At 40.5% G+C, this 18,525-nt stretch overlaps 1 protein-coding gene across 1 annotated transcript; it reads left to right on the top strand.

The window, feature by feature from the left end:
* Positions 1 to 968: 968 nt before the first annotated feature.
* LOC140732101 (ATP synthase subunit C lysine N-methyltransferase-like) lies at positions 969 to 18,525 on the top strand. Its single transcript, XM_073054253.1, has 4 exons — positions 969 to 1,361; positions 12,459 to 12,596; positions 15,516 to 15,566; positions 16,435 to 18,525. Exons 1-4 carry the CDS (start codon positions 1,098 to 1,100, stop codon positions 16,612 to 16,614), a joined length of 633 nt encoding a protein of 210 aa, XP_072910354.1. The 5' UTR covers positions 969 to 1,097; the 3' UTR covers positions 16,615 to 18,525.

The raw sequence follows: 18,525 nt of genomic DNA, 5'->3' as shown, positions 1-18,525 counted from the left end.
TTATCACCCTACAACCATCAGGTTCATGAACCAGTGAGGATAACTTCAATCACCACTACTCTTGAGCTGATTCTGTGACTTACAGGCTCACTTTGAAAGATTCTTTATGACTTATTTTCTCAGTATTATTATTTGCAGAGTTTGCCTTCTTTTGCACATTGAGCAGAATATGTGCCTCCCTCCTAGCACAAATCCCCGCAAGCGACTGCACCTTCCACCATTTACAACAGGAATCTAACATCATATACATCTCCCCCACTTTCTGCAGGGATTGCTTGTTCTGTGGTACCCTGCTTCATTCGTCCCTCCCCACTGATCTTACTCCTTGCACATATCCCTACAAGTGACAGAAATGCTACACCTGCCCATTCATCCCTTCCCTCATTTCCATTCAGGGCCCCAGCATGTCCTTTCAGGGAACAGTTTACCTGCGAATCTGTTGGGGTCATCTTAGTGGGTGGGGTAGGGGGAATCAATGATGAATACGAGAAGGTTGTAAATAGAGTTGAGATCATTCACAATCTTTTACAAGTAGAAAGTCGGACAGATTTCAAGAAGTCAGTCCCTCAGCAGGCCAGGCAGGATTTATATTAAAGAGTAAATAGTTAACGTTTAGGGAGACCCTTCATCAGGACTGACGAAGGTTCTCAGTCAGAAACGTCGATTGTTTACTCTTTCCATTGATGCTGCCTGGCCTGGTGAGTTCTTCCAGCATTTTGAGTGTGTCGTTGTGGATATCCAGCATCTGCAGATTTTCTATTGTTTGTGAGATCCCAAAGAGTGTACGGCCGGTAGAAAAAAAGGTTAAATGGGGTTGCCGTGTGCTATTAGCGGTGAAAATACCGCGGCGAACACCAGTTGGAATGCTAATACACAAGGAAAACCACTATCTTTGAAATATTAGGTTTTCTTTTCACACTTCACAGCCTCACCGACAGAGTACCACAGCATATTTTGAGGAGTTTACTGTTCTTTCACGAGGCGGAACCTGCCATAAGGCCGCACGTTGTAAGCCGTTGCCAACCGGACTGTATTCCCTATAGCACCATCTTGCTCTAGGTGTTCCGTCGCGGCAAGTTGCCGTCTGGCTTTGCTGAATGTCGGCGGGGGTCACGGCTTGTGAACCGGCCTCCGAGGCAGGGAGGGGCACCAAACTGAACTGGGGGTTGGTGCTGGTGGGTGCTTCGGGCGCCGCGGTTCTCGCTTTATACGCCGCGGCAGCACCGTTTGTGGCCCCGGCACTGAGACGTTTTTGCCTACCCTTCGTCCCGGCTACTCCGGTCCAGGTAGAGAATGTGCTACAGCTCCTGAATGGCCACCGGGGAGCTCTCGTCGACATCGGCAGCGGGGACGGCAGGATTGTGAGTGTCCGCGGGAAAGGAGGTGATGGAGGAGGAATGGGAAGAGTTAGGCCAGGCGACGGAGACCAGGGAATTAGAGACAGACCTGGAGAGGGGATTCATTGAACCGAGTCCCAGATCAGTCTGCATCCTACCACTGGGAAGCTAAGAAATCGTAATCATTGGAGATAGTTCGCAGGGGATTCAGGATTTCAAATGAATAACTCCAACAAATTAACCCAGGGTTGTCATAAAAATTGTTGCCTGTTTTGTTATCCACGTTCAGTACTAGTACGATAATAACATGCACTTGTATCCAAAGGCAAAGACTTGCCGAAATGTGAAATAGAACAAATTAGAGAACAGCTGCAGAAAGAAACAATATATGTTTCAGATAATAGTCCTTTCTATAGTGTCTTCAACACAGGAAAAGTACACGAGATGCACCATTGTTAGGATAATGTGCTGGCAGATGGGATAGTTTGGATTGGCAGAGACATAAGCAAAAGAACCTGTTCCTGTGCTGTTCTGTGCATATATGTTCAATGACTCTGAGGTAGTTAATACAAAAGCTTCACGATCCTCTAAGAGACTCTGGTCAGGACAGCATTTGGTTAATCAATCCTATTCAGAAGAACATGTGAATACAGTCGGCCCTCCTTATCCGCGAATTCCGCATGCGCCAACTCAACCAACCACCAATTGCAAAAACCCGGAAGTGCTGTTCCAGCACTTGTTGTTCGAGCGTGTACAGACTTTTTTTTCTTGTCATTATTCCCTAAATAATGCAGTATAACAACTATTTTACATAGCATTTACATTGTATTAGGTATTATAAGTAATCTAGAGATGATTTAAAGTATATGGGAGGAAGTTCTCTTACTAAGTAAGTCAGAACAGGTACATCCGGTATTATTTAGCGTCAGTCAAACGTTTGTCTTAGTATATAGTATATAATTTACCTTTCTATGCATATAAAACACTTAAGAACATATGTTTCAGCGCCAGGTTCGATCCAGTGACAGACCGCTCCCAAGTGCGCTCTCCACCGTGCCGAGTTGATGTGGAGGATCAAAAACCCAAAACCCAATAATTAAACCACTCTGTTGCTTTCATCGGGTCAGAGCCTTTCCCACTTTAAAATTGTTCTGATCGTTGACCAACGTAGCCTAACGCTTTCCCAATGACCGATGGCATTTCACCTCTTTCCAATCGCTTTATTATTTCCACTTTATTTTCAATCGTGATCGTGATTATTTTTGTGAACAGAAACACTGCGGATTCAGAGTTCCGCCGCTGGGTCCTAATGTCCACCGCACTGAGACTGGTTAAATAACGTCTGGGGTTCCGCTGGGTCCTAAGGTCCACTGCATTGAGACAGGTATAATAAAGGACTTGAGCATCCGCGAATTTTGGTATCTGTGAGGGGTCCCGGAACCAATTCCTCGCGGATAAAGAAGGCCGACTGTATAGCACAAAGTGTATCCGCAGAAGGGCATAATTTCAAAGAAGAACAGCTTACCACCCTTCATTGATGATTGGTTTTTCTTTAGAATTAACCAGGATGGGTGATGATGCTTATCTTGCCAGTGACACCCGGATCTTGCAAGTGGGTTTCTTTAAAAAAAGAACTGAAGCAATGGAAGAACTAGGTGATGTTATGAAAATAAAAATAGATGCCATTTATGTGGGCTGAAGTTCAATTCTGGATGAAATTTGATACAATCTTGATAATTATTTATTGCAATTTACAATGCTTGTCAGGTAAGTGATAGAATCTGAGGAATGGAGTTGATGGCAGAAGTAGATGATGGTTTCCAACATTTTATTGGCAAAAATAGCTTTTCTTTCTAGTTGAAATTCACCAACCAGAATGACAATTTAGAGACTGTGGAAATGATGGCGAGGTATTGATGAGATTGAGCAAGTTGAAGTCCTTGTATATTCACCCAGATGATACATAGTAGCAACATGTAAATAATAAATAGGAGGAATGAAGTATAGATGCTTATGGAGGAGCAAAAACAGAAAAGAGCACTGTTGAGAAGTGTCCTGACCAACAGCGTATCTGTCTGCTATGGAATTGCACTGCATCAGATCTCAAGACCCTGCAGCAGAAAGTGAGCACTGCTGAAAACACTGGTGTCTCTTCTTCCCCCCCACCCCTTCTGCTGCCCCCTTCCCTCTCAGGACACGTGAGTGCTGCATATGCAGTGCTTCCAGGATTGTCAAAGACTCCTCTCATCCTTCCCACAATCTCTTTGACCCCATCAGGCAGAAGGTACCACAGCATAAGAACCAGAACTGTCAGGCTGTCTGATAGCTTCTTCCCCTCCAGGCTGTAGGCTTCTTGACACCCTGCTGCCAGCCAGCACACATGTACTATGTTTGAATGCTCTGCTGCAATTCTCCCCTCCCCCAAACTCCCAAACTCTCAGACATGCACTGGTCACTTTTCATCTTTTATTGCTGCTGTTTCACATATTGATACGGCTGCTTGTTTTATTATAGTAATGCCAGTAGCATTATGCTGCCTTGCATAAACATGCACTTCGCATGTTGTCGCCTGTAGCATGTTTGGGCCATGCACTCGGGAACTTGTGCTAATATTATTTTGTGAGTGTATGTGCTGGATCATAACTACATGTCCTGTGTGTGAGTGTATTGCATTTTGCATCTTGGTGTGCTCATCGGAAGTGCTGGTAATTCTCAGAATATAAGTAGGTAGATGTAAACTGAACAAGGTGAGTGACGCCTGGCTGACAGTGGAGAGAGGTTTGTGGTGGATTGTGTGATTGCCGTTGCCCATTAAATGGACTCTGAAAACTTGCACTTGTTCCTCATTAACACTTTATTTACTTGTGCACAGGGAGAACAGTATGGCCCTTGTCACCACACTGATTTGAACAAAGGAATGCCATTTTTATACAGAATTGACTAGTTGGTTACAGATACTGACCAAATTGGTAACCTTGTGCATAATGAATTTCCTTATTTGCATAATCAATCACACCACGATAACACAGAAATTAATAGCCAATAGAATCGCCACATTAAAGGCCAGTAATACTCCAGAATTAGTAAAGAAAGTGTCGCCCTAGAATCCTTACTTTGAATACTTGTTTTGGTATGCCAAATGACTGGTCTCCTGCTATGCAAAGGGAAGATGTGCTCTTCAAAAAACCTGTCTTGCCTGGGCTGACTGCACACTATCTGTAAATTATTTTGACTAGACATCTTAACCCTTGATTTGCTGCAACTTCCACATGATCATCTATGCATAAGACTGTGGAAGAGGGAAAAGGCAATTTATCCCAATCACTGGATGTTACTCACTAAGAGTCATTTTGGCCCTGTGCCCCAAGTAAAGGTTTGAATAGCAGAGTGTCTTCAAATAAGGTATTGCAGATAAAATGGATGTGAATTTGGGAAGTGGTAATATACCAAGGACTGGCTTGAGAGAGGAAAGTGAACTTGGAAATGGAGCAACAGTTGCAAGGGTTACAAGGGCAGTTTCTGAGGGGGTGGATGATATAAGGAGACTACAGTATAGAAATAAAAGGAAACAGAAAATTTGTTGCATGTGGATTATATTAAAAAAAGTAATCTATCTTTGAATCATTGAGGAAACTACACAGTTTCTGGTTGCTTCAGATGCTGTTAGTTTATGTGGATGAGCTACCTCAAAATTTAGGTCATGTTCTTTTAATTTTTTCTCTTATCCTTCCAAACATGTGGGCTGCTCTTTATATCAAAAGAAAACATGAAGTATTGCTTTCACCTGCTTACAATATTTTAAATTGCTGTGTTTATTTTTGAATGTAATACAGCTGTCCTTGTAGCACAAACAGCATCTTTTCAAAACAAAGTGAATCTGGTTTAGAACAATAATGCTAGTTCAATGAGTAACTTGTAACTTAAAGATAAAATAGGTTTTTGAAGTGGTCACGCTCACTGCTAGTTGCATGTCGCAGTGCAATTTAGAGTTAGAGTTGAGTTATAAATCGGGTAATCGAGTCTTTGAGCAGTTGAATCTGAATCAGATTCAGAATCGGGTTTACTATCACTGACGTGTATATATAGTCCAAAAAGAGTAATAATATGAGGTATTGTTCATGGGTTGGTTCATTGTCCTTGACATAGGAGCAGAATTAGGCCAATCCCCCCATCATTCAGAAATCTGATGGCGGAGGGGAAGAAGCTCTTCATAAAACTTTGAGTGTGTAACTTCAGGCTTCTGTACCTCCTCTCTGGTAGCAAAAAGGAGAGAGCATGTTCTGAGTAATGGGGGTTGTAACAGCCAAACCAAAACTAAAGCCAAATGAATTGCTGCTGCCAGTGAACCTATGGATTTGTTATACCTATATGTGCTTGCACGACACACCCCAGCTCCAGTAGAGATTGTTTCAAAAGTTGAATCCTTGATTCGATCCTTTATTAGCAAACATACAATTGTGAAGTGATGAAACTTAAGCATATCCAAGTGTAAGCTAAGTGTTACTGAGCTGTCAGCAAAAGACATGACATCCGTCGGCCCCAAGCTACTACAAACTGCAATGAGCAAAGCACGAATATGCGGCTTATTCCCTTCACTTTTAACACTCCCCCACTCGTGACTAGTTACCATAATAAATGTGCACCACAGAAAACTACAGGCTACCAAGACACAGGAGACCCACAATATCAGCATTTACACAAATACCCTCTTTTGGTAAGCAGTTTATCCTAGTTTGTGATCTCCTGTCCTCTTGACTGCATTCAAGAAAATCTGTTTTGAATTGCTGCTGCCAAAGCTCATCGAAGCACAAAAATGAAGTCCCATTAATTGTCAGCTCTGGCTGAGCTTGCTCTCTTCTATCACCACGGTCTCCTTCCAGTGGTCCATTAACAGTCCAACACAACATTGTTGTGATTGCACAGGGACCATCATTTATACTGTGAATCAATTGCAATGGCTCCATTGCCTTTGGCACTTCCAACCCAGTCAGTAGTTCAACTTCTGGCAAATGAATATGCTTCAGGTGAGATCATTCCTGAAGACCTCTCTGACGTGGAATGATCCCATTGTGGACAGGCAAACATTCCTGTGTATAGATGTTAGGCAATTCACAATAGTTTTCACTATCTCAGCCAGCCACTTCCAATCCTGAAACAACATGGCTGCTCACAGTGTTCTGTTGACATATGTGATCCTTTTCCTATCAGGTTGAGCTTATTCGTGAGAAAACTGCTCTATGTACTGTACTTGATCTGGGAAAGCATGAGTACCCACTGTCTTGTTGCTCTTCTTAGACTTCACCTGAACTGGAATTATAGGAAGTTTACAATCATGATCACCAGCCCCATAAGGCCATTAAATACCAGGGCATTATGTGCTGCAGTTGCTGCTGTGTTTGCTTCATTCACGGCTTGTTTCAAATCTGCACCATTTTCATTAGTTCCAGGTACAGTTTTAGCTTCACTTTCCATAATAGCCACGGTAGTGGCAAAGCTGCTTCCTTTAGCTTGGAACTGAATTCACGGCTTTACCTACTGCCGGCATTGTAACACTGGGTGTGTAGCTATCTTTATTTGCCTTTCAATAAAATCAACAATGCCAGTGAAAGTTATGCCTTTCTTGCAGTTTATAGACCACTGATCTCCATGTTCCCCAAAGTTCATTGCACAATTTATTCATGGCAATTCTTGTGTTAGCAGGCAGTCTGACTCGCACGTGTCTTCCATGGCATTGCAACTTTCAGATTTCAGTGTTATTCTTAAAAGCCCTCATAAATGAATGATACTGCAATGGATTGCCAGTGAAGATTTGAATCTCTCTTTTAGGCAGAAATGCAATGTGTTGTTTCATTATTATACTTGTTATTTCCTTTTGCATCCTTGTGGCCTCTGATGCAACACTTAGACTGCCAGCATCTGAAACACGAGTGCCATCAACAGTAAATCAGTATCTTCAGAAGCACCTTGCGCTGTTAGATATGACATGGGTTCAGACTGCCTCCTTGGGACAGGCTGAGAGGGAACACCTTCAGCTACCCCTCGGGGTTCAGACTTCTGGCTTATAGGCATTTGTTCCTCAAGTGTATCCACATTGACATTGAGAATGCTGGATTTTCTTTGTTCCAAGTCAATGTAGGAACTCTCACCATAGAACTGCTCTGCTGGTGCACATTTAGCACTCTCAGCACTTGAAGCCCTTGGCACTTTAACTCTGGCCATCTTGGCTGAAATTTCTTCCTGCAGTTTAAGTTGCTCCTTTTTCTGAAGCTGTTCTTCCATTGCGTGTTTATCTCTTCAATGTTTGTTAGCTTGTGTACAACTCAGCTAAATCAGCCTCCATTCTAATTAGACACACAAGTTGCTTTGCTAGCAGTAGAATGTGCTGTACACATGTTAGAAGTGCTGTCTTCAGCTTTGTACGTAGTCACAGTCTGTTCTGTGGCTTTGTAAACACATATTTTCATTTCATCCTGCAATCTGACCTTTAACATCGCATGGGAAAGAAATTCTGTCTTAGTCTTGACTTCAAGGTCTTGCTTCCAGCTTGACTTGTGTTGTTCCTCAAGTGCACCAAGCAGACAGAACAATGGCAAATTCAGTTCAGCTTTTCAACAGAACCAAGGGTTGACTCTTCAGTCAAACACCACCATACAGCTTGCAGCCTTTAGTCCCTGGCTAGATGGGCAGTGCTGACCGTTCAAAATTGTTCCAAACACAAAGAAGCAACTTGAGATGACAAAAGCTCATTACTTGCCACAAGCTGTTCCAGGCTGCTGTGCTCACAATTTCACAGACATATCCAATCCTAATGTTCGTCTGATATAACTCGAAAACTTCTGCTGATAAAATATTGCGGCCACACCAAAACGATTGTTGCTGCCTGTGACCCAATGGAATTGTTACACTTGCATGACATGATCCCTGCTCCAGTAGTGAATGTTTCAAAAGTTGAGTCCTTTATTCAACCCTTTATTAGCAAGTTAACAGTCTTGAAGCAATGAAACTTAAGTGTGCCCAAGTGTGTAAGCTAAGTGTCATCCGTCGGTCCCAAGCCGATATGTGACTTGTTCCCCTCGCTTTTACTGCTCTCCCACTCGTGATTAGTTACCAAAATAAACACAATAAACGTACAATGCAGATAGAGAACAGATGCGTGGCCCCTTTAAGAGTTGTTTGATCCGATTGTTTAATTCTCAGATTAGAATGTTTAATTGTTATTTTCTTAGTTATATGCTTGTGTATTATATAATTACTTATGTAGGTAATTGCTTGCTGTGATTACTAGTGGCTATAGTATGCACGTAACAGTTTAATATGCCTCTAGTGGCTATACAAAATATAATTTTGAAAAGCTCTAGAAGTTTCTTTGTTCTGCATTAAGTGAATAAGTGTTTTCACATTGGTTAATTTGGTAGTGCAGTATTGAATAAGTATTTTCTAATTGGGTAATTATTATCTAGATTTGAATGCAATTTCCTTATCCCTATGGATGTAAAATAGCTAAACACAAAGCAGCATCATCTTAGTTCTTTACTCTTGGCTTCCTCTATCACTGTTTATTCAAATTTCATCTGTTCTGTCAACTCTTAATAAAATGGTCAAGAAGCAACAAGTTTTATGCTGCTTTCCTAACTTCTACAAGAACCTATAAAAGAACACTAGAACCCATCAGCTTCCGTGATGATGGATGCCGCCTTTTTGAGGCATGGCCTTTTGAAGGTGCCCTCTGTGCTGGAGGGGCTGTGCACATGATGGAAGTTGGCTGTGTTTGTAACTCTCTACAGCTTTATCTGAACCTTTGCAGTAACTGATGGAACCAGTTAGAATGCTGTCCACAGTGAATGGACTATTGGTGAATCAATAACTGAATCCCATGTTGGAGTGATTAACTGCTCTTCTCAACATGTGACTAAGACTTGAGATCAATATTTGCATTGAATAGCTGCTGGGATGATGTGGAATGTTTGATAATAAAATTAAAATGGTGACTCTTTCAATATTTTGAATGCCTCCTTTAATATTGATGGCATAACAATTCCCACCCATAAGCAAGATAAAAAGTTAGATGATAAAATAGAAGAGGAAAAGTGAAATTCTTTATCTAATTTTACCAAAGGTATTGTCTGTTAAAGAGATATAAGATACAATGAAGATAATTATTTTTTAGAAAAATACTACCTATTGCTTAAAAACTATGATTGGCATTCTATTCTAAGGATGAAATAATTTGGTTACACTTAATTTTTGCACTGATGTGACATATTTAGAGACCAGTCAAAACTGTGAGACGTAGGAGCAGAATTAAGTCATGTGCACAGTAAGTCTGCTCCACAATTCAACTATGGCTTATTTATTTTTCCCCTCAACCCTATTCTCCTGCCTTATCCCCATGTCCCTTGATGCTCTTATTAATAAAGAACTAATTAATCTCTGCTTTAAATATACCCTATGGCTTGGCCTCCACAGCCTTGTGTGGCACTGAATTCCACAGATTCACCACCCTCTGGCTAAAGAAATTCTTCATCTTTGTTCTAGGGATATTCTTCTATTCTGAGGCTGTGCCCTCAGACCTAGACTTTACCACTAATGGAAATGACCTCTCTACACTTTATCTAATTTGCTACTTTTCAGTAAGATCTCTCCCTCTTTCTCGCCCCCCCCCCCCCCCCATTCTTCTGAGTACAGGCCCAGAGACATCAAATGGTCCTCATACATTAACCCTTTCATTCCTGGAACCACTTTCGTAAACCTCCACTGGACCATCTCCAGAGGCACTAATTACAATAAACATATATCCACTTGTCCTTGTGCATAGGAGTAGAACTGATAACAAGCATAGCAGAATTGTGGGGGGAAAAACTAAGAATACTATAAATGATTGCAAATTTAGTCCTTCTTGAACTTCCTTAAAGAAGCATACCCTCAGTGGCCACTTTATTAGGTATACCTCCTGTTTGTTAATGCAAATATCTAATCAACCGATGAGTAGAGCCACTCCATGCACCAAAGCATGCAGATATAGTCAAAAGGTTCAGTTGTTTAGACCAAGCATCATAATGGGAAAGAAGTGTGATCTAAGTGACTTTGACTATGGAATGATTGTTGGTGCCAGACAGGGTGATTTAGGTATCTCAGAAACTCCTGATCTCCCGGGATTTTCATGTACAACAGCCTCTAGAGTTTACAGAGAATGGTGCGATAAATAAGCAATTAAAAAAAATCAATTGAGCAGTTCTCTGGGCAAAAACACTTGTTGACAGGAAGGTAATAGTAATGCAAATAACTGTTACAACAGTGGTGTGCATAAGAGCATCAATGAATACACAGCACATTGAATCTTGAAGAGGATGGACTACAGCAGCAGAAGACCATGAACGTACACCCAATAGCTGCTTTATTAGGTACTTAATGAAGTGGCTACTGAGTGTGTAAGATAGCTGGGAATGAATACATAGCAATGATTTGATCGAGAGAGTAAGAATCTGAGTTCAAAATATTTTAAAAGAAATATATTAGCTGTTTTGTTTCCAGGACTGTTTATTGACAAAGGTGGGGTTGAGGGAGGGAGAAGGAATGATCTTGCATTTATACTGCACCTTTTACATTCTTGGGAATCACAAAATTAAACCATTCATGGAAAATCATGCTCAGCTTGCCTAATTGTGGACGTAGAAATTTACAATAGAAATACAAAAATTGAGAGAGATCAAATAATTGAAAATGGTACTGCATTTGCTACATCCTTGATTTCATGTGATGAAATTCATTTTTGAGTCACTGTGCAATTTAGTAAAAAGACAGTCCGTATTACAGGCAGTCCCTGGGTTACGGACAAGTTCCATTCCTGAGTCCATCTTTAAGTCAGATTTGTACGTAAGTTGGAACAAGTACATCCGGTATTATTTAGTGTTAGTTAGTCAAACGTTTGTCTTAGTATATAGTACCGGTATATATTTTACCTTTCTATGCATATAAAACACTAAAGAAATGTAAGTATTCTAATAATTAAACCACTGTGTTACTTAGTAATAATTGTAGCTTTCATTGGGGCAGGGCCTTTCACATGCTCCATTATTCTCACTTTATCCTTTAAAATTGTTCCGATTGTTGACCGACTGTAGCCTAATACTTTTCCAATGACCGATGGCATTTCACCTCTTTCCAAATGCTTTATTATTTCCAATTTATTTTCAATTGTGATCGCTTCCCGTCAACGGAACAGAAACACTGCAGGCAGCGGGTCCTGAGCTCCGCCGGGTCCCAAGGACCACCACACTGAATTCCCCGGGTCCTAAAGTCCACCGCACTTAGACAGGTTAAATGGGACAAGTGGGGGCTGTGCTGGGTTTGTGTTTGGGTTTAGGTATTTGATCCTACACAATATTCTGCATGGGAATTTAAACTGGAGGTGGCAGTGTTTTTTTTTAGGTCGAGTTGCAAGCTCAACGTCAACCCAGCATGGATGGAGAGCATGCTCGGGAGTGGTCTGTCACTGGATCGAATTTGGGAACCTCCATTTTCGAGACTGGTGCTGATCTCACTGCGCCACCAGCCGACTGGAAAAGTGGGGGGGGGGGGGTGTCAGGGTTAATCTTGCTAAGAAAAATTTAAGCCAAATACAAAGTTACATACTCAACACAGTGTCAATGGCAACGACTTAAATGGCGGATGGTGTTGTGATCCGACTTAAAATGGCGGATGGCGTTCTCCTTCCTCGGTTCGTAAATCGAGTTGTTTGCGAGTTGGACGTTCGTAACTCGGGGACTACCTGTAAATTGTATATTTGATTTTTCTTTTTCGCACAGGCCTACCTTAGATTTTTTAACCCAAGATGGTTTATGCCTGCAAAATCCTAGACAGCATTGAAGAGAGAGTTTTTCACCAGATGTTTGCATGTGAACCTGAAGCATGTTTCACGTTAGAATATCACAGTACAAAGCATAAGACTATTTAAATTTCTAATAACTTTTTCAGATTATTTTACAGAAATCTAAAAGTTCCAAAACAAATTTTATAGGGACAGAGAAGAATCAAAAAATCATTTATTGTCTAAGTAAATGTTCCTTAGATTTTCTGTTAATATACTCTTAAACTTGGGTTATTTTACTGTATTCATCATAGGTAATTGCAGCAGCAAAGCAAGGTTTTCGAGCAGTTGGTTATGAACTGAATCCTTGGCTAGTTTGGTACTCCAGGTACCGAGCATGGCAGCAAGGAGTGCACCGCCACACCAGATTTTACATCTCTGATTTCTGGAAGGTACCAATACATTTTGTGTCATTCCCACAGCACTATTTTTAGAGTATTTTTCCATTTCTGTTCATCTTAAGCTGTCGAGGAAGGTTTAAGATAAGTTGGCAGAGGATGGGAACCAGAGTGATAGGGCTGAGGATAGGGCAATTGGTATCCAAGTTGGCACAGTGCGTAGTGAGCCTGTGAGGAAGGACAGGCAGATGATAGAGCAAAATTGCATTTGGTAGGATGAGCTGAACTGTAACATGGAGCAAAATTGAAAAGGGTGATGAATACAGAACTGAAGGTGTTATATTCGAATGTACATAGTAAACAGAATAAGGTAGATGATCTTGTAGCGCAGTTAGAGATTGGCACATAGAACATTCTGGGCATCACCAAGTCGTAGCTGAAAGAAGATCATAGTTAGTAACATAGCATCCAAGAATACATATTGTATTGAATGGACAGGCAGGTAAGCAGAGGAGATGGGGTAGCTCAGTTGATTTAAAAATAGCAGTCAAAACTTTACAAAGAGGTGACATGGGGTCGGAAGGCGAAGAATCCTTGTGGTTATGGTAAAGAAACTGCAAGAATAAAAACTCCCTGATGGGAGTTATACACAGGTTCCTGAACAGTAGGCAGGATGTGGGAAATTTCAATGGGAAATAGGCAAGGCATGTATTAAGGGCAATGACATGATAGTCACGAGAGATTTCAGTATGAAGGTATATTAGGGAAAATCAGATTGGTGCTAGATTGTAATTTGTGGAATGACAGATGTTTTTTTTAGAGCAGCTTATGGTTGAACCCACTAGGGGAAAGGTAATTCTTGATTGGGTGTTGGGTACTGAAGCAGATTTAATTATGAAGCTTAGGGTTAAGGACCCCATAGGAAGCAGTTTGAGAGAGAGAGAGAAGATAAAGTCAAATGTATCAGAATCACAGTGGAGCAAAGGGATGAGAGAGGAGCTGGCCAGTATTGATTGGAAGGGCACAGTAGCAGGAATGACAGTAGAACAGCAATGGCTGGAGTTTCTCGGGGCAATTCAGAAGGCACAGGATAGATGCATCCTTCCCAAAGGAGAAAAAATATTCTAATAGGAGAATAAGGCAACTGTGGTGACAATGAAAGTCAAAGACAGCATAGAAGGGGGAAAAAGAGAGGTGTAATTGGATATTGGACCACTGGAAAATGATGCTGTAGTAACAGGGATAACAAAATGGTGGAAGAATGTAGGTATTTTGCATCACTGTGGAAGACACTAGCAGTATGTCAGAAATTCAAGAGTGTCAGAGCGTAGAAGTGAGTATAGTTGTTGTTATTAAGGAGAAGGTGCTTGGGAAGGTGAAAGGTCTGAAGGTAGATACATCACTTGGACTAGGTGGATTACCCCTCAGAGTTCTGAAAAGCAGCTGAAGAGATTGTGGAGGCATTAGTAATCTTTCAAGATTGTGCAGTAGTTTTGGAGAATTGGAAAATTGCAAATGTCATTCCACTCTTTAAGAAGGGAGGGAGATAGAAGAAAATAAATTATGGGTCATTTAGCCTGACTTCAGTGGTTTGGAAGATGTTGTAGTCCATTATTAAGGAGGAGGTTTTGGGGTACTTGGAGGCACTTGATAAAGTAGGCCAAAGCCTACTTAAGGGGAAATCTTCCCTGACAAATCTGTCGGAATTATTTGAGGAAATAATAAATAGGATAGACAAAGGAGAGTCATTGGATGCTGTTTACTTGGATTTTCTGAAGGCCTTTGACAAGATGCTGAACATTAAACTGCTTAATAAGATAAGAGCTCATGGTATTACAGGAAAGGTACCTCCATGGATAGAAAACTGGCTGACTGGCAGGAAGCAAAGAGTCAGAATAAAGGGGGCCTTTTCTGGCTGGCTGCCAGTGACTGATAGTGTTCTGCAGGGTTGGTATTGGGATCACTTTACACTTTATATGCCAACGATTTGGATGACAGAATTGATGTCTTATGGCCAAGTTTGGGGATGATAGAAGATTGGTTGGGGGGCATGTAGTGTTGAGGAAGCAGGATGTCTGCAGAAGGACTTGGACAGACTGTGAGAATGGGCAAGGAAGTGGCAGATGGAATATAGTGTAGAGAAATGTATGGTCATGCAATTTGGGAGGATTGAAAGCACAAACTACTTTCTAAGTGGGGAGAAAATTCAAAAATCAGAGCTGCAAAGAGATTTTCCTTAAAGGTTATCTTGCAGGTTGAGTTAGTGGTAAGGATGGCAAATTAAATTTTAGGATTCCTTTTGAGAGGACTAGAATATAAGATCAAGGGTTTAAAGGTTGAGGCTTTATAGGGCATTGGTCAGACTGCACGGAGTATTGTGAGCAGTTTTGGGCTCCTTATCTAAGATGTGCTGGCATTGGAGAGGGTCCAGAGGAGGTTCACAAGAATGATTCTAGTAATCTAAAGGTTAATGTATGACAAATGTTTGATGGCTCTGGGCCTGTATTTGCTGGAGTTTAGAACAGAGAGAGGATCTTATTGAAACCTATTGAATATTAAAAGGTCTAACTCCAAAGAATCGATGTGGAGAGGATGTTTCCTATAGTGGATGAGCCTAGGAACAGAGGGTGCAGCCTAAAAATCAAATATGGTTGTCCATATAGAACAGAGGTGAGAAGGAATTTCTTTAGCCAGAGGGTGGTGAATCTGTTAGATTGATTGCCACAGATTGTTGTGGAGGCCATGTCATTGAGTATATTTAAAGTGGAGGTTAATAGATTCTTGGTTAGTCAGGCATCAAAGATTACGGGGAAAAGGCAGGAGTATAGGGTTAAGAGGAATAATAAATCAGCCATGATGGAATGGCAGAGCAGACTAAATGGGCTTAGTGGCCTAATTCTGCTCCTGTGTCTTGTAGTCTTATGTTCTTTCTTATGGAAAAATTAATTTTGCATTTTTTGTCTGTACTTCTAGGTGAATTTCTCAGAATATAGTAATGTTGTCATATTTGGAGTTCCTCAGATGGTAAGTGTTACAGACAAATTACATGTTTGCTTGCAATATACATGTACACTGCACTGCTCCACTTCTAGTGCAGCACTTTCCTGACATGGACACATTGAATAGAAATTTGTTTTTTCTAAATTTTCCTAAACATAATGTTCTAGTTAAGTTGGAACTGAAAAAAAAATAGAGGCTAACTCTATGGTTTTATTGCACTAGAAGTATTTATGGATAAGTTATTTGATATAAGTAGATTGGTAAATTTTTTGGACATTGAATCTTGAGTTTAAATCTAATCCAGAATTATTGGGTTATTGTGGCCTCTATTAAACTGTAAGATGCTTCACTGAAATTGTTATATACCTATCTTGGTACTCATTGAGCATAGGTTTATAATACACAGCCAGTGTTAATTCTCACTAGTTTGCTCATCTTGCCATCATGATGTATGGAGCTGACTTGCATGGCTAAAAAGAAAGTTCATGCCAGAGTGGTAGGCTGCTCTCTTGGAGTTTAGAATAAAGACCAGAAAGAAACTATGTGCACAATGTTTTCATTGTAGTATTTTGATATTGAGATAAACACAGAAATTTTTATCTTGGACACATCATCAGATGGTAAACATGTTTTCAAGGCTTGTGGAGATAGTATCTGAAGAATATGTTTTTTTTGGAAGCTCAGAAATTGGTATTGAAGGTATGATTTTCTATTAAAAATCAAGTTTTAGATGCTGATTTTGTCATGTGGCTGAGAATGGCTCGTTACAGTAAAACAGCAGTAATTCAACCTTTTCTTTCTGGTGTAAATTCTAAATTCAGAAGTTTTTTTATTTTAAACTAGGACCAGGTCCTGCTTTGAAGTTTACATCTGTTTTTTTTTGTTGTTCCAGATGGAATCCTTAGAGAAGAAACTTCAGAATGAGTTGAAGAATGATGCCAAAGTTGTAGCATGTCGTTTTCCATTTCCCAGCTGGATTGCTGAACATGAATCTGGAAAGGGAATCGATGCAGCTTGGTTGTATAATGCAAAATCATTTAAGACCACTGCAAAAGAAGGAAATCAGCATTAAGACAAGAAAAAGTGCAACAGTTGTACAATCTTTATATTGTTGTGGTGTGGCTAAAAAGTAACTGAGAATTAAATAATTGAAATACTTTTAATGTGACCTTACTAACTGAAAGTGTTGGTGTGTGGCCAAGTGGTTAAGGTTTTGGTCTAGTGATCTGAAGGTTGCTGGTTCAAGCCTCAGCTAAGGCAGCGTGTTGTGTCCTTGAGCAAGGCACTTAGCCATACATTGCTCTGCAATGACACCGGTGCCAAGCTGTATCGGCCCTTGCCCTTCCCTTGAACAACATCGGTGGCATGGAGAGGGGAGATTTGCAGCTTGGGCAACTGCCAGTCTTCCATTAAAAAAACCCTTGCCCAAGCTTGTGCCCTGGAAACTTCTAAGGTGCAAGTCCATGGTCTATTGAGACTAACGGATGCATATTAACTGAGAGTATGTAAGATCAAATTTAATTATAGTGTTCCCCAAGTGTCTGAATTTTGTGATCCTTAGAATGTGAAAGATGCTATATAAATGCAGTTTGGGGCTACAGCCTTGCTTTCAGACCCATCAAGAAATGGTTGTGGAAAAAAATGTCCACCTTCTTGGCATCCTTTCTCCTGAATTCAGGAAAGGGATGCAAAATAAATGAATGTTGCCAGTTGACTATAAAATTGCCTTTTTGTCTTTTTAATACTTTATAGAAGTATTTTTAGACAAACTTGATACCAAATCACATTAGGAGTTTTTAAGGTAGATAAACAAAATTGTTTTAAACCTGTAACATTAAGGATGGGAAAGCTGAAAGAACTAGAGGGATTTCCAGAAAAAACATGGCAGCTGAAGGTATCGTTATGTGTGATGAGCTAGAGACAGAATTGAAGGAGCGTAAAGGTAACTGGGGGTTTTGGGCATGAGGAAATTTCAAAGGTAGGAAGTAGTTTGAAAAAAGGTTGAGAAATCTGAAATCTTTGCAACAGTATGAACTTTTTACAAAAATAAAGTGTTAGAACTGTTCAGCGGGTCAAGCAGCATCACTGGATGTAGAAACAGTTAACATTTCCAGTCTATCTCCTTTGGATTGGAAGTATAAATTGCTTTCTGACTTCAGATGCTACCTGACGTGCTGAATATTTCCTGTGTTTTCTCTTTATGATTAATATGTATAAATTTTTGAAGGATTAATTATAGTTGATTCATTCCAGTGTTGAAGTCGATGTTTAGAAATGTTGGCTATTTTTTCCCTGTTTTGTACAATATTTTGACAGGTGTCCTATACATATGATGAAAAATTAACCTTTGATTTTTCACTTCGTTATCAGATGTTGGTGAAGTTGCAATGTTTCTAACTTTGCATCATTACTTAGCAATTATTCAGTACTTGTTGGATATAAGATTTGATTTGGAATTGGTGTCTTTCCACATTTATGTAGTCTGGTAATACTCGTTATCCCTGTACACACACCAGAATGGTTATGTAATGCCCTGGTTCACATCTTTACTGTTATGCTGTATTAGCAGTTCCCTAAGAGCAGTCTGTTCTGCTTTCAGTCTGTTTGGGTTATTGTTGAGGATGAGGGATGATGAGGAATGTGTGCCAACCAATTAGAATGGTAGAAATGAAGGGAGGTTTTTCAGGTGAAGGATACTAAGGTTGGGATTGGGCCTTTTGTTTGGCGGGCGATGAAGAGAGAAGACACTGGGGAGAACCAGTCATAGGATATGACCCAATGGGAGACCTGTTTGTTTGAGGTGGACCATGAGCAATATTTGGAAGGTGGTGTGTGCTTTCTTGCAGAACAAGGGCTGAGCGCGTGAGTGACAGAGAAGTTCAAGATGAGCTCCAACTTGTGCACGTTTGACTGTGTAACTAAATTTTTTTTCTCTTAACTAAAGAGTTACTAAAGTTAGGATTGATAAACATAATTCTTTTAA

This window comes from Hemitrygon akajei, chromosome 8 (genome assembly GCF_048418815.1).
Source record: "Hemitrygon akajei chromosome 8, sHemAka1.3, whole genome shotgun sequence".
Classification (NCBI taxonomy): Eukaryota; Metazoa; Chordata; class Chondrichthyes; order Myliobatiformes; family Dasyatidae; genus Hemitrygon; species Hemitrygon akajei.
Note: the sequence above shows the minus strand (reverse complement) of the source record. Positions and strands in the feature narration are given on the sequence as shown.

Coding starts and splice junctions, on each gene's coding strand:
- LOC140732101 (XM_073054253.1), top strand. CDS start 1,098: ATGTCGGCGGGGGTCACGGCTTGTGAACCGGCCTCCGAGGCAGGGAGG. Junction 12,597..15,515: donor ACATCTCTGATTTCTGGAAG/GTACCAATACAT, acceptor CTGTACTTCTAG/GTGAATTTCTCAGAATATAG. Junction 15,567..16,434: donor TATTTGGAGTTCCTCAGATG/GTAAGTGTTACA, acceptor TTGTTGTTCCAG/ATGGAATCCTTAGAGAAGAA.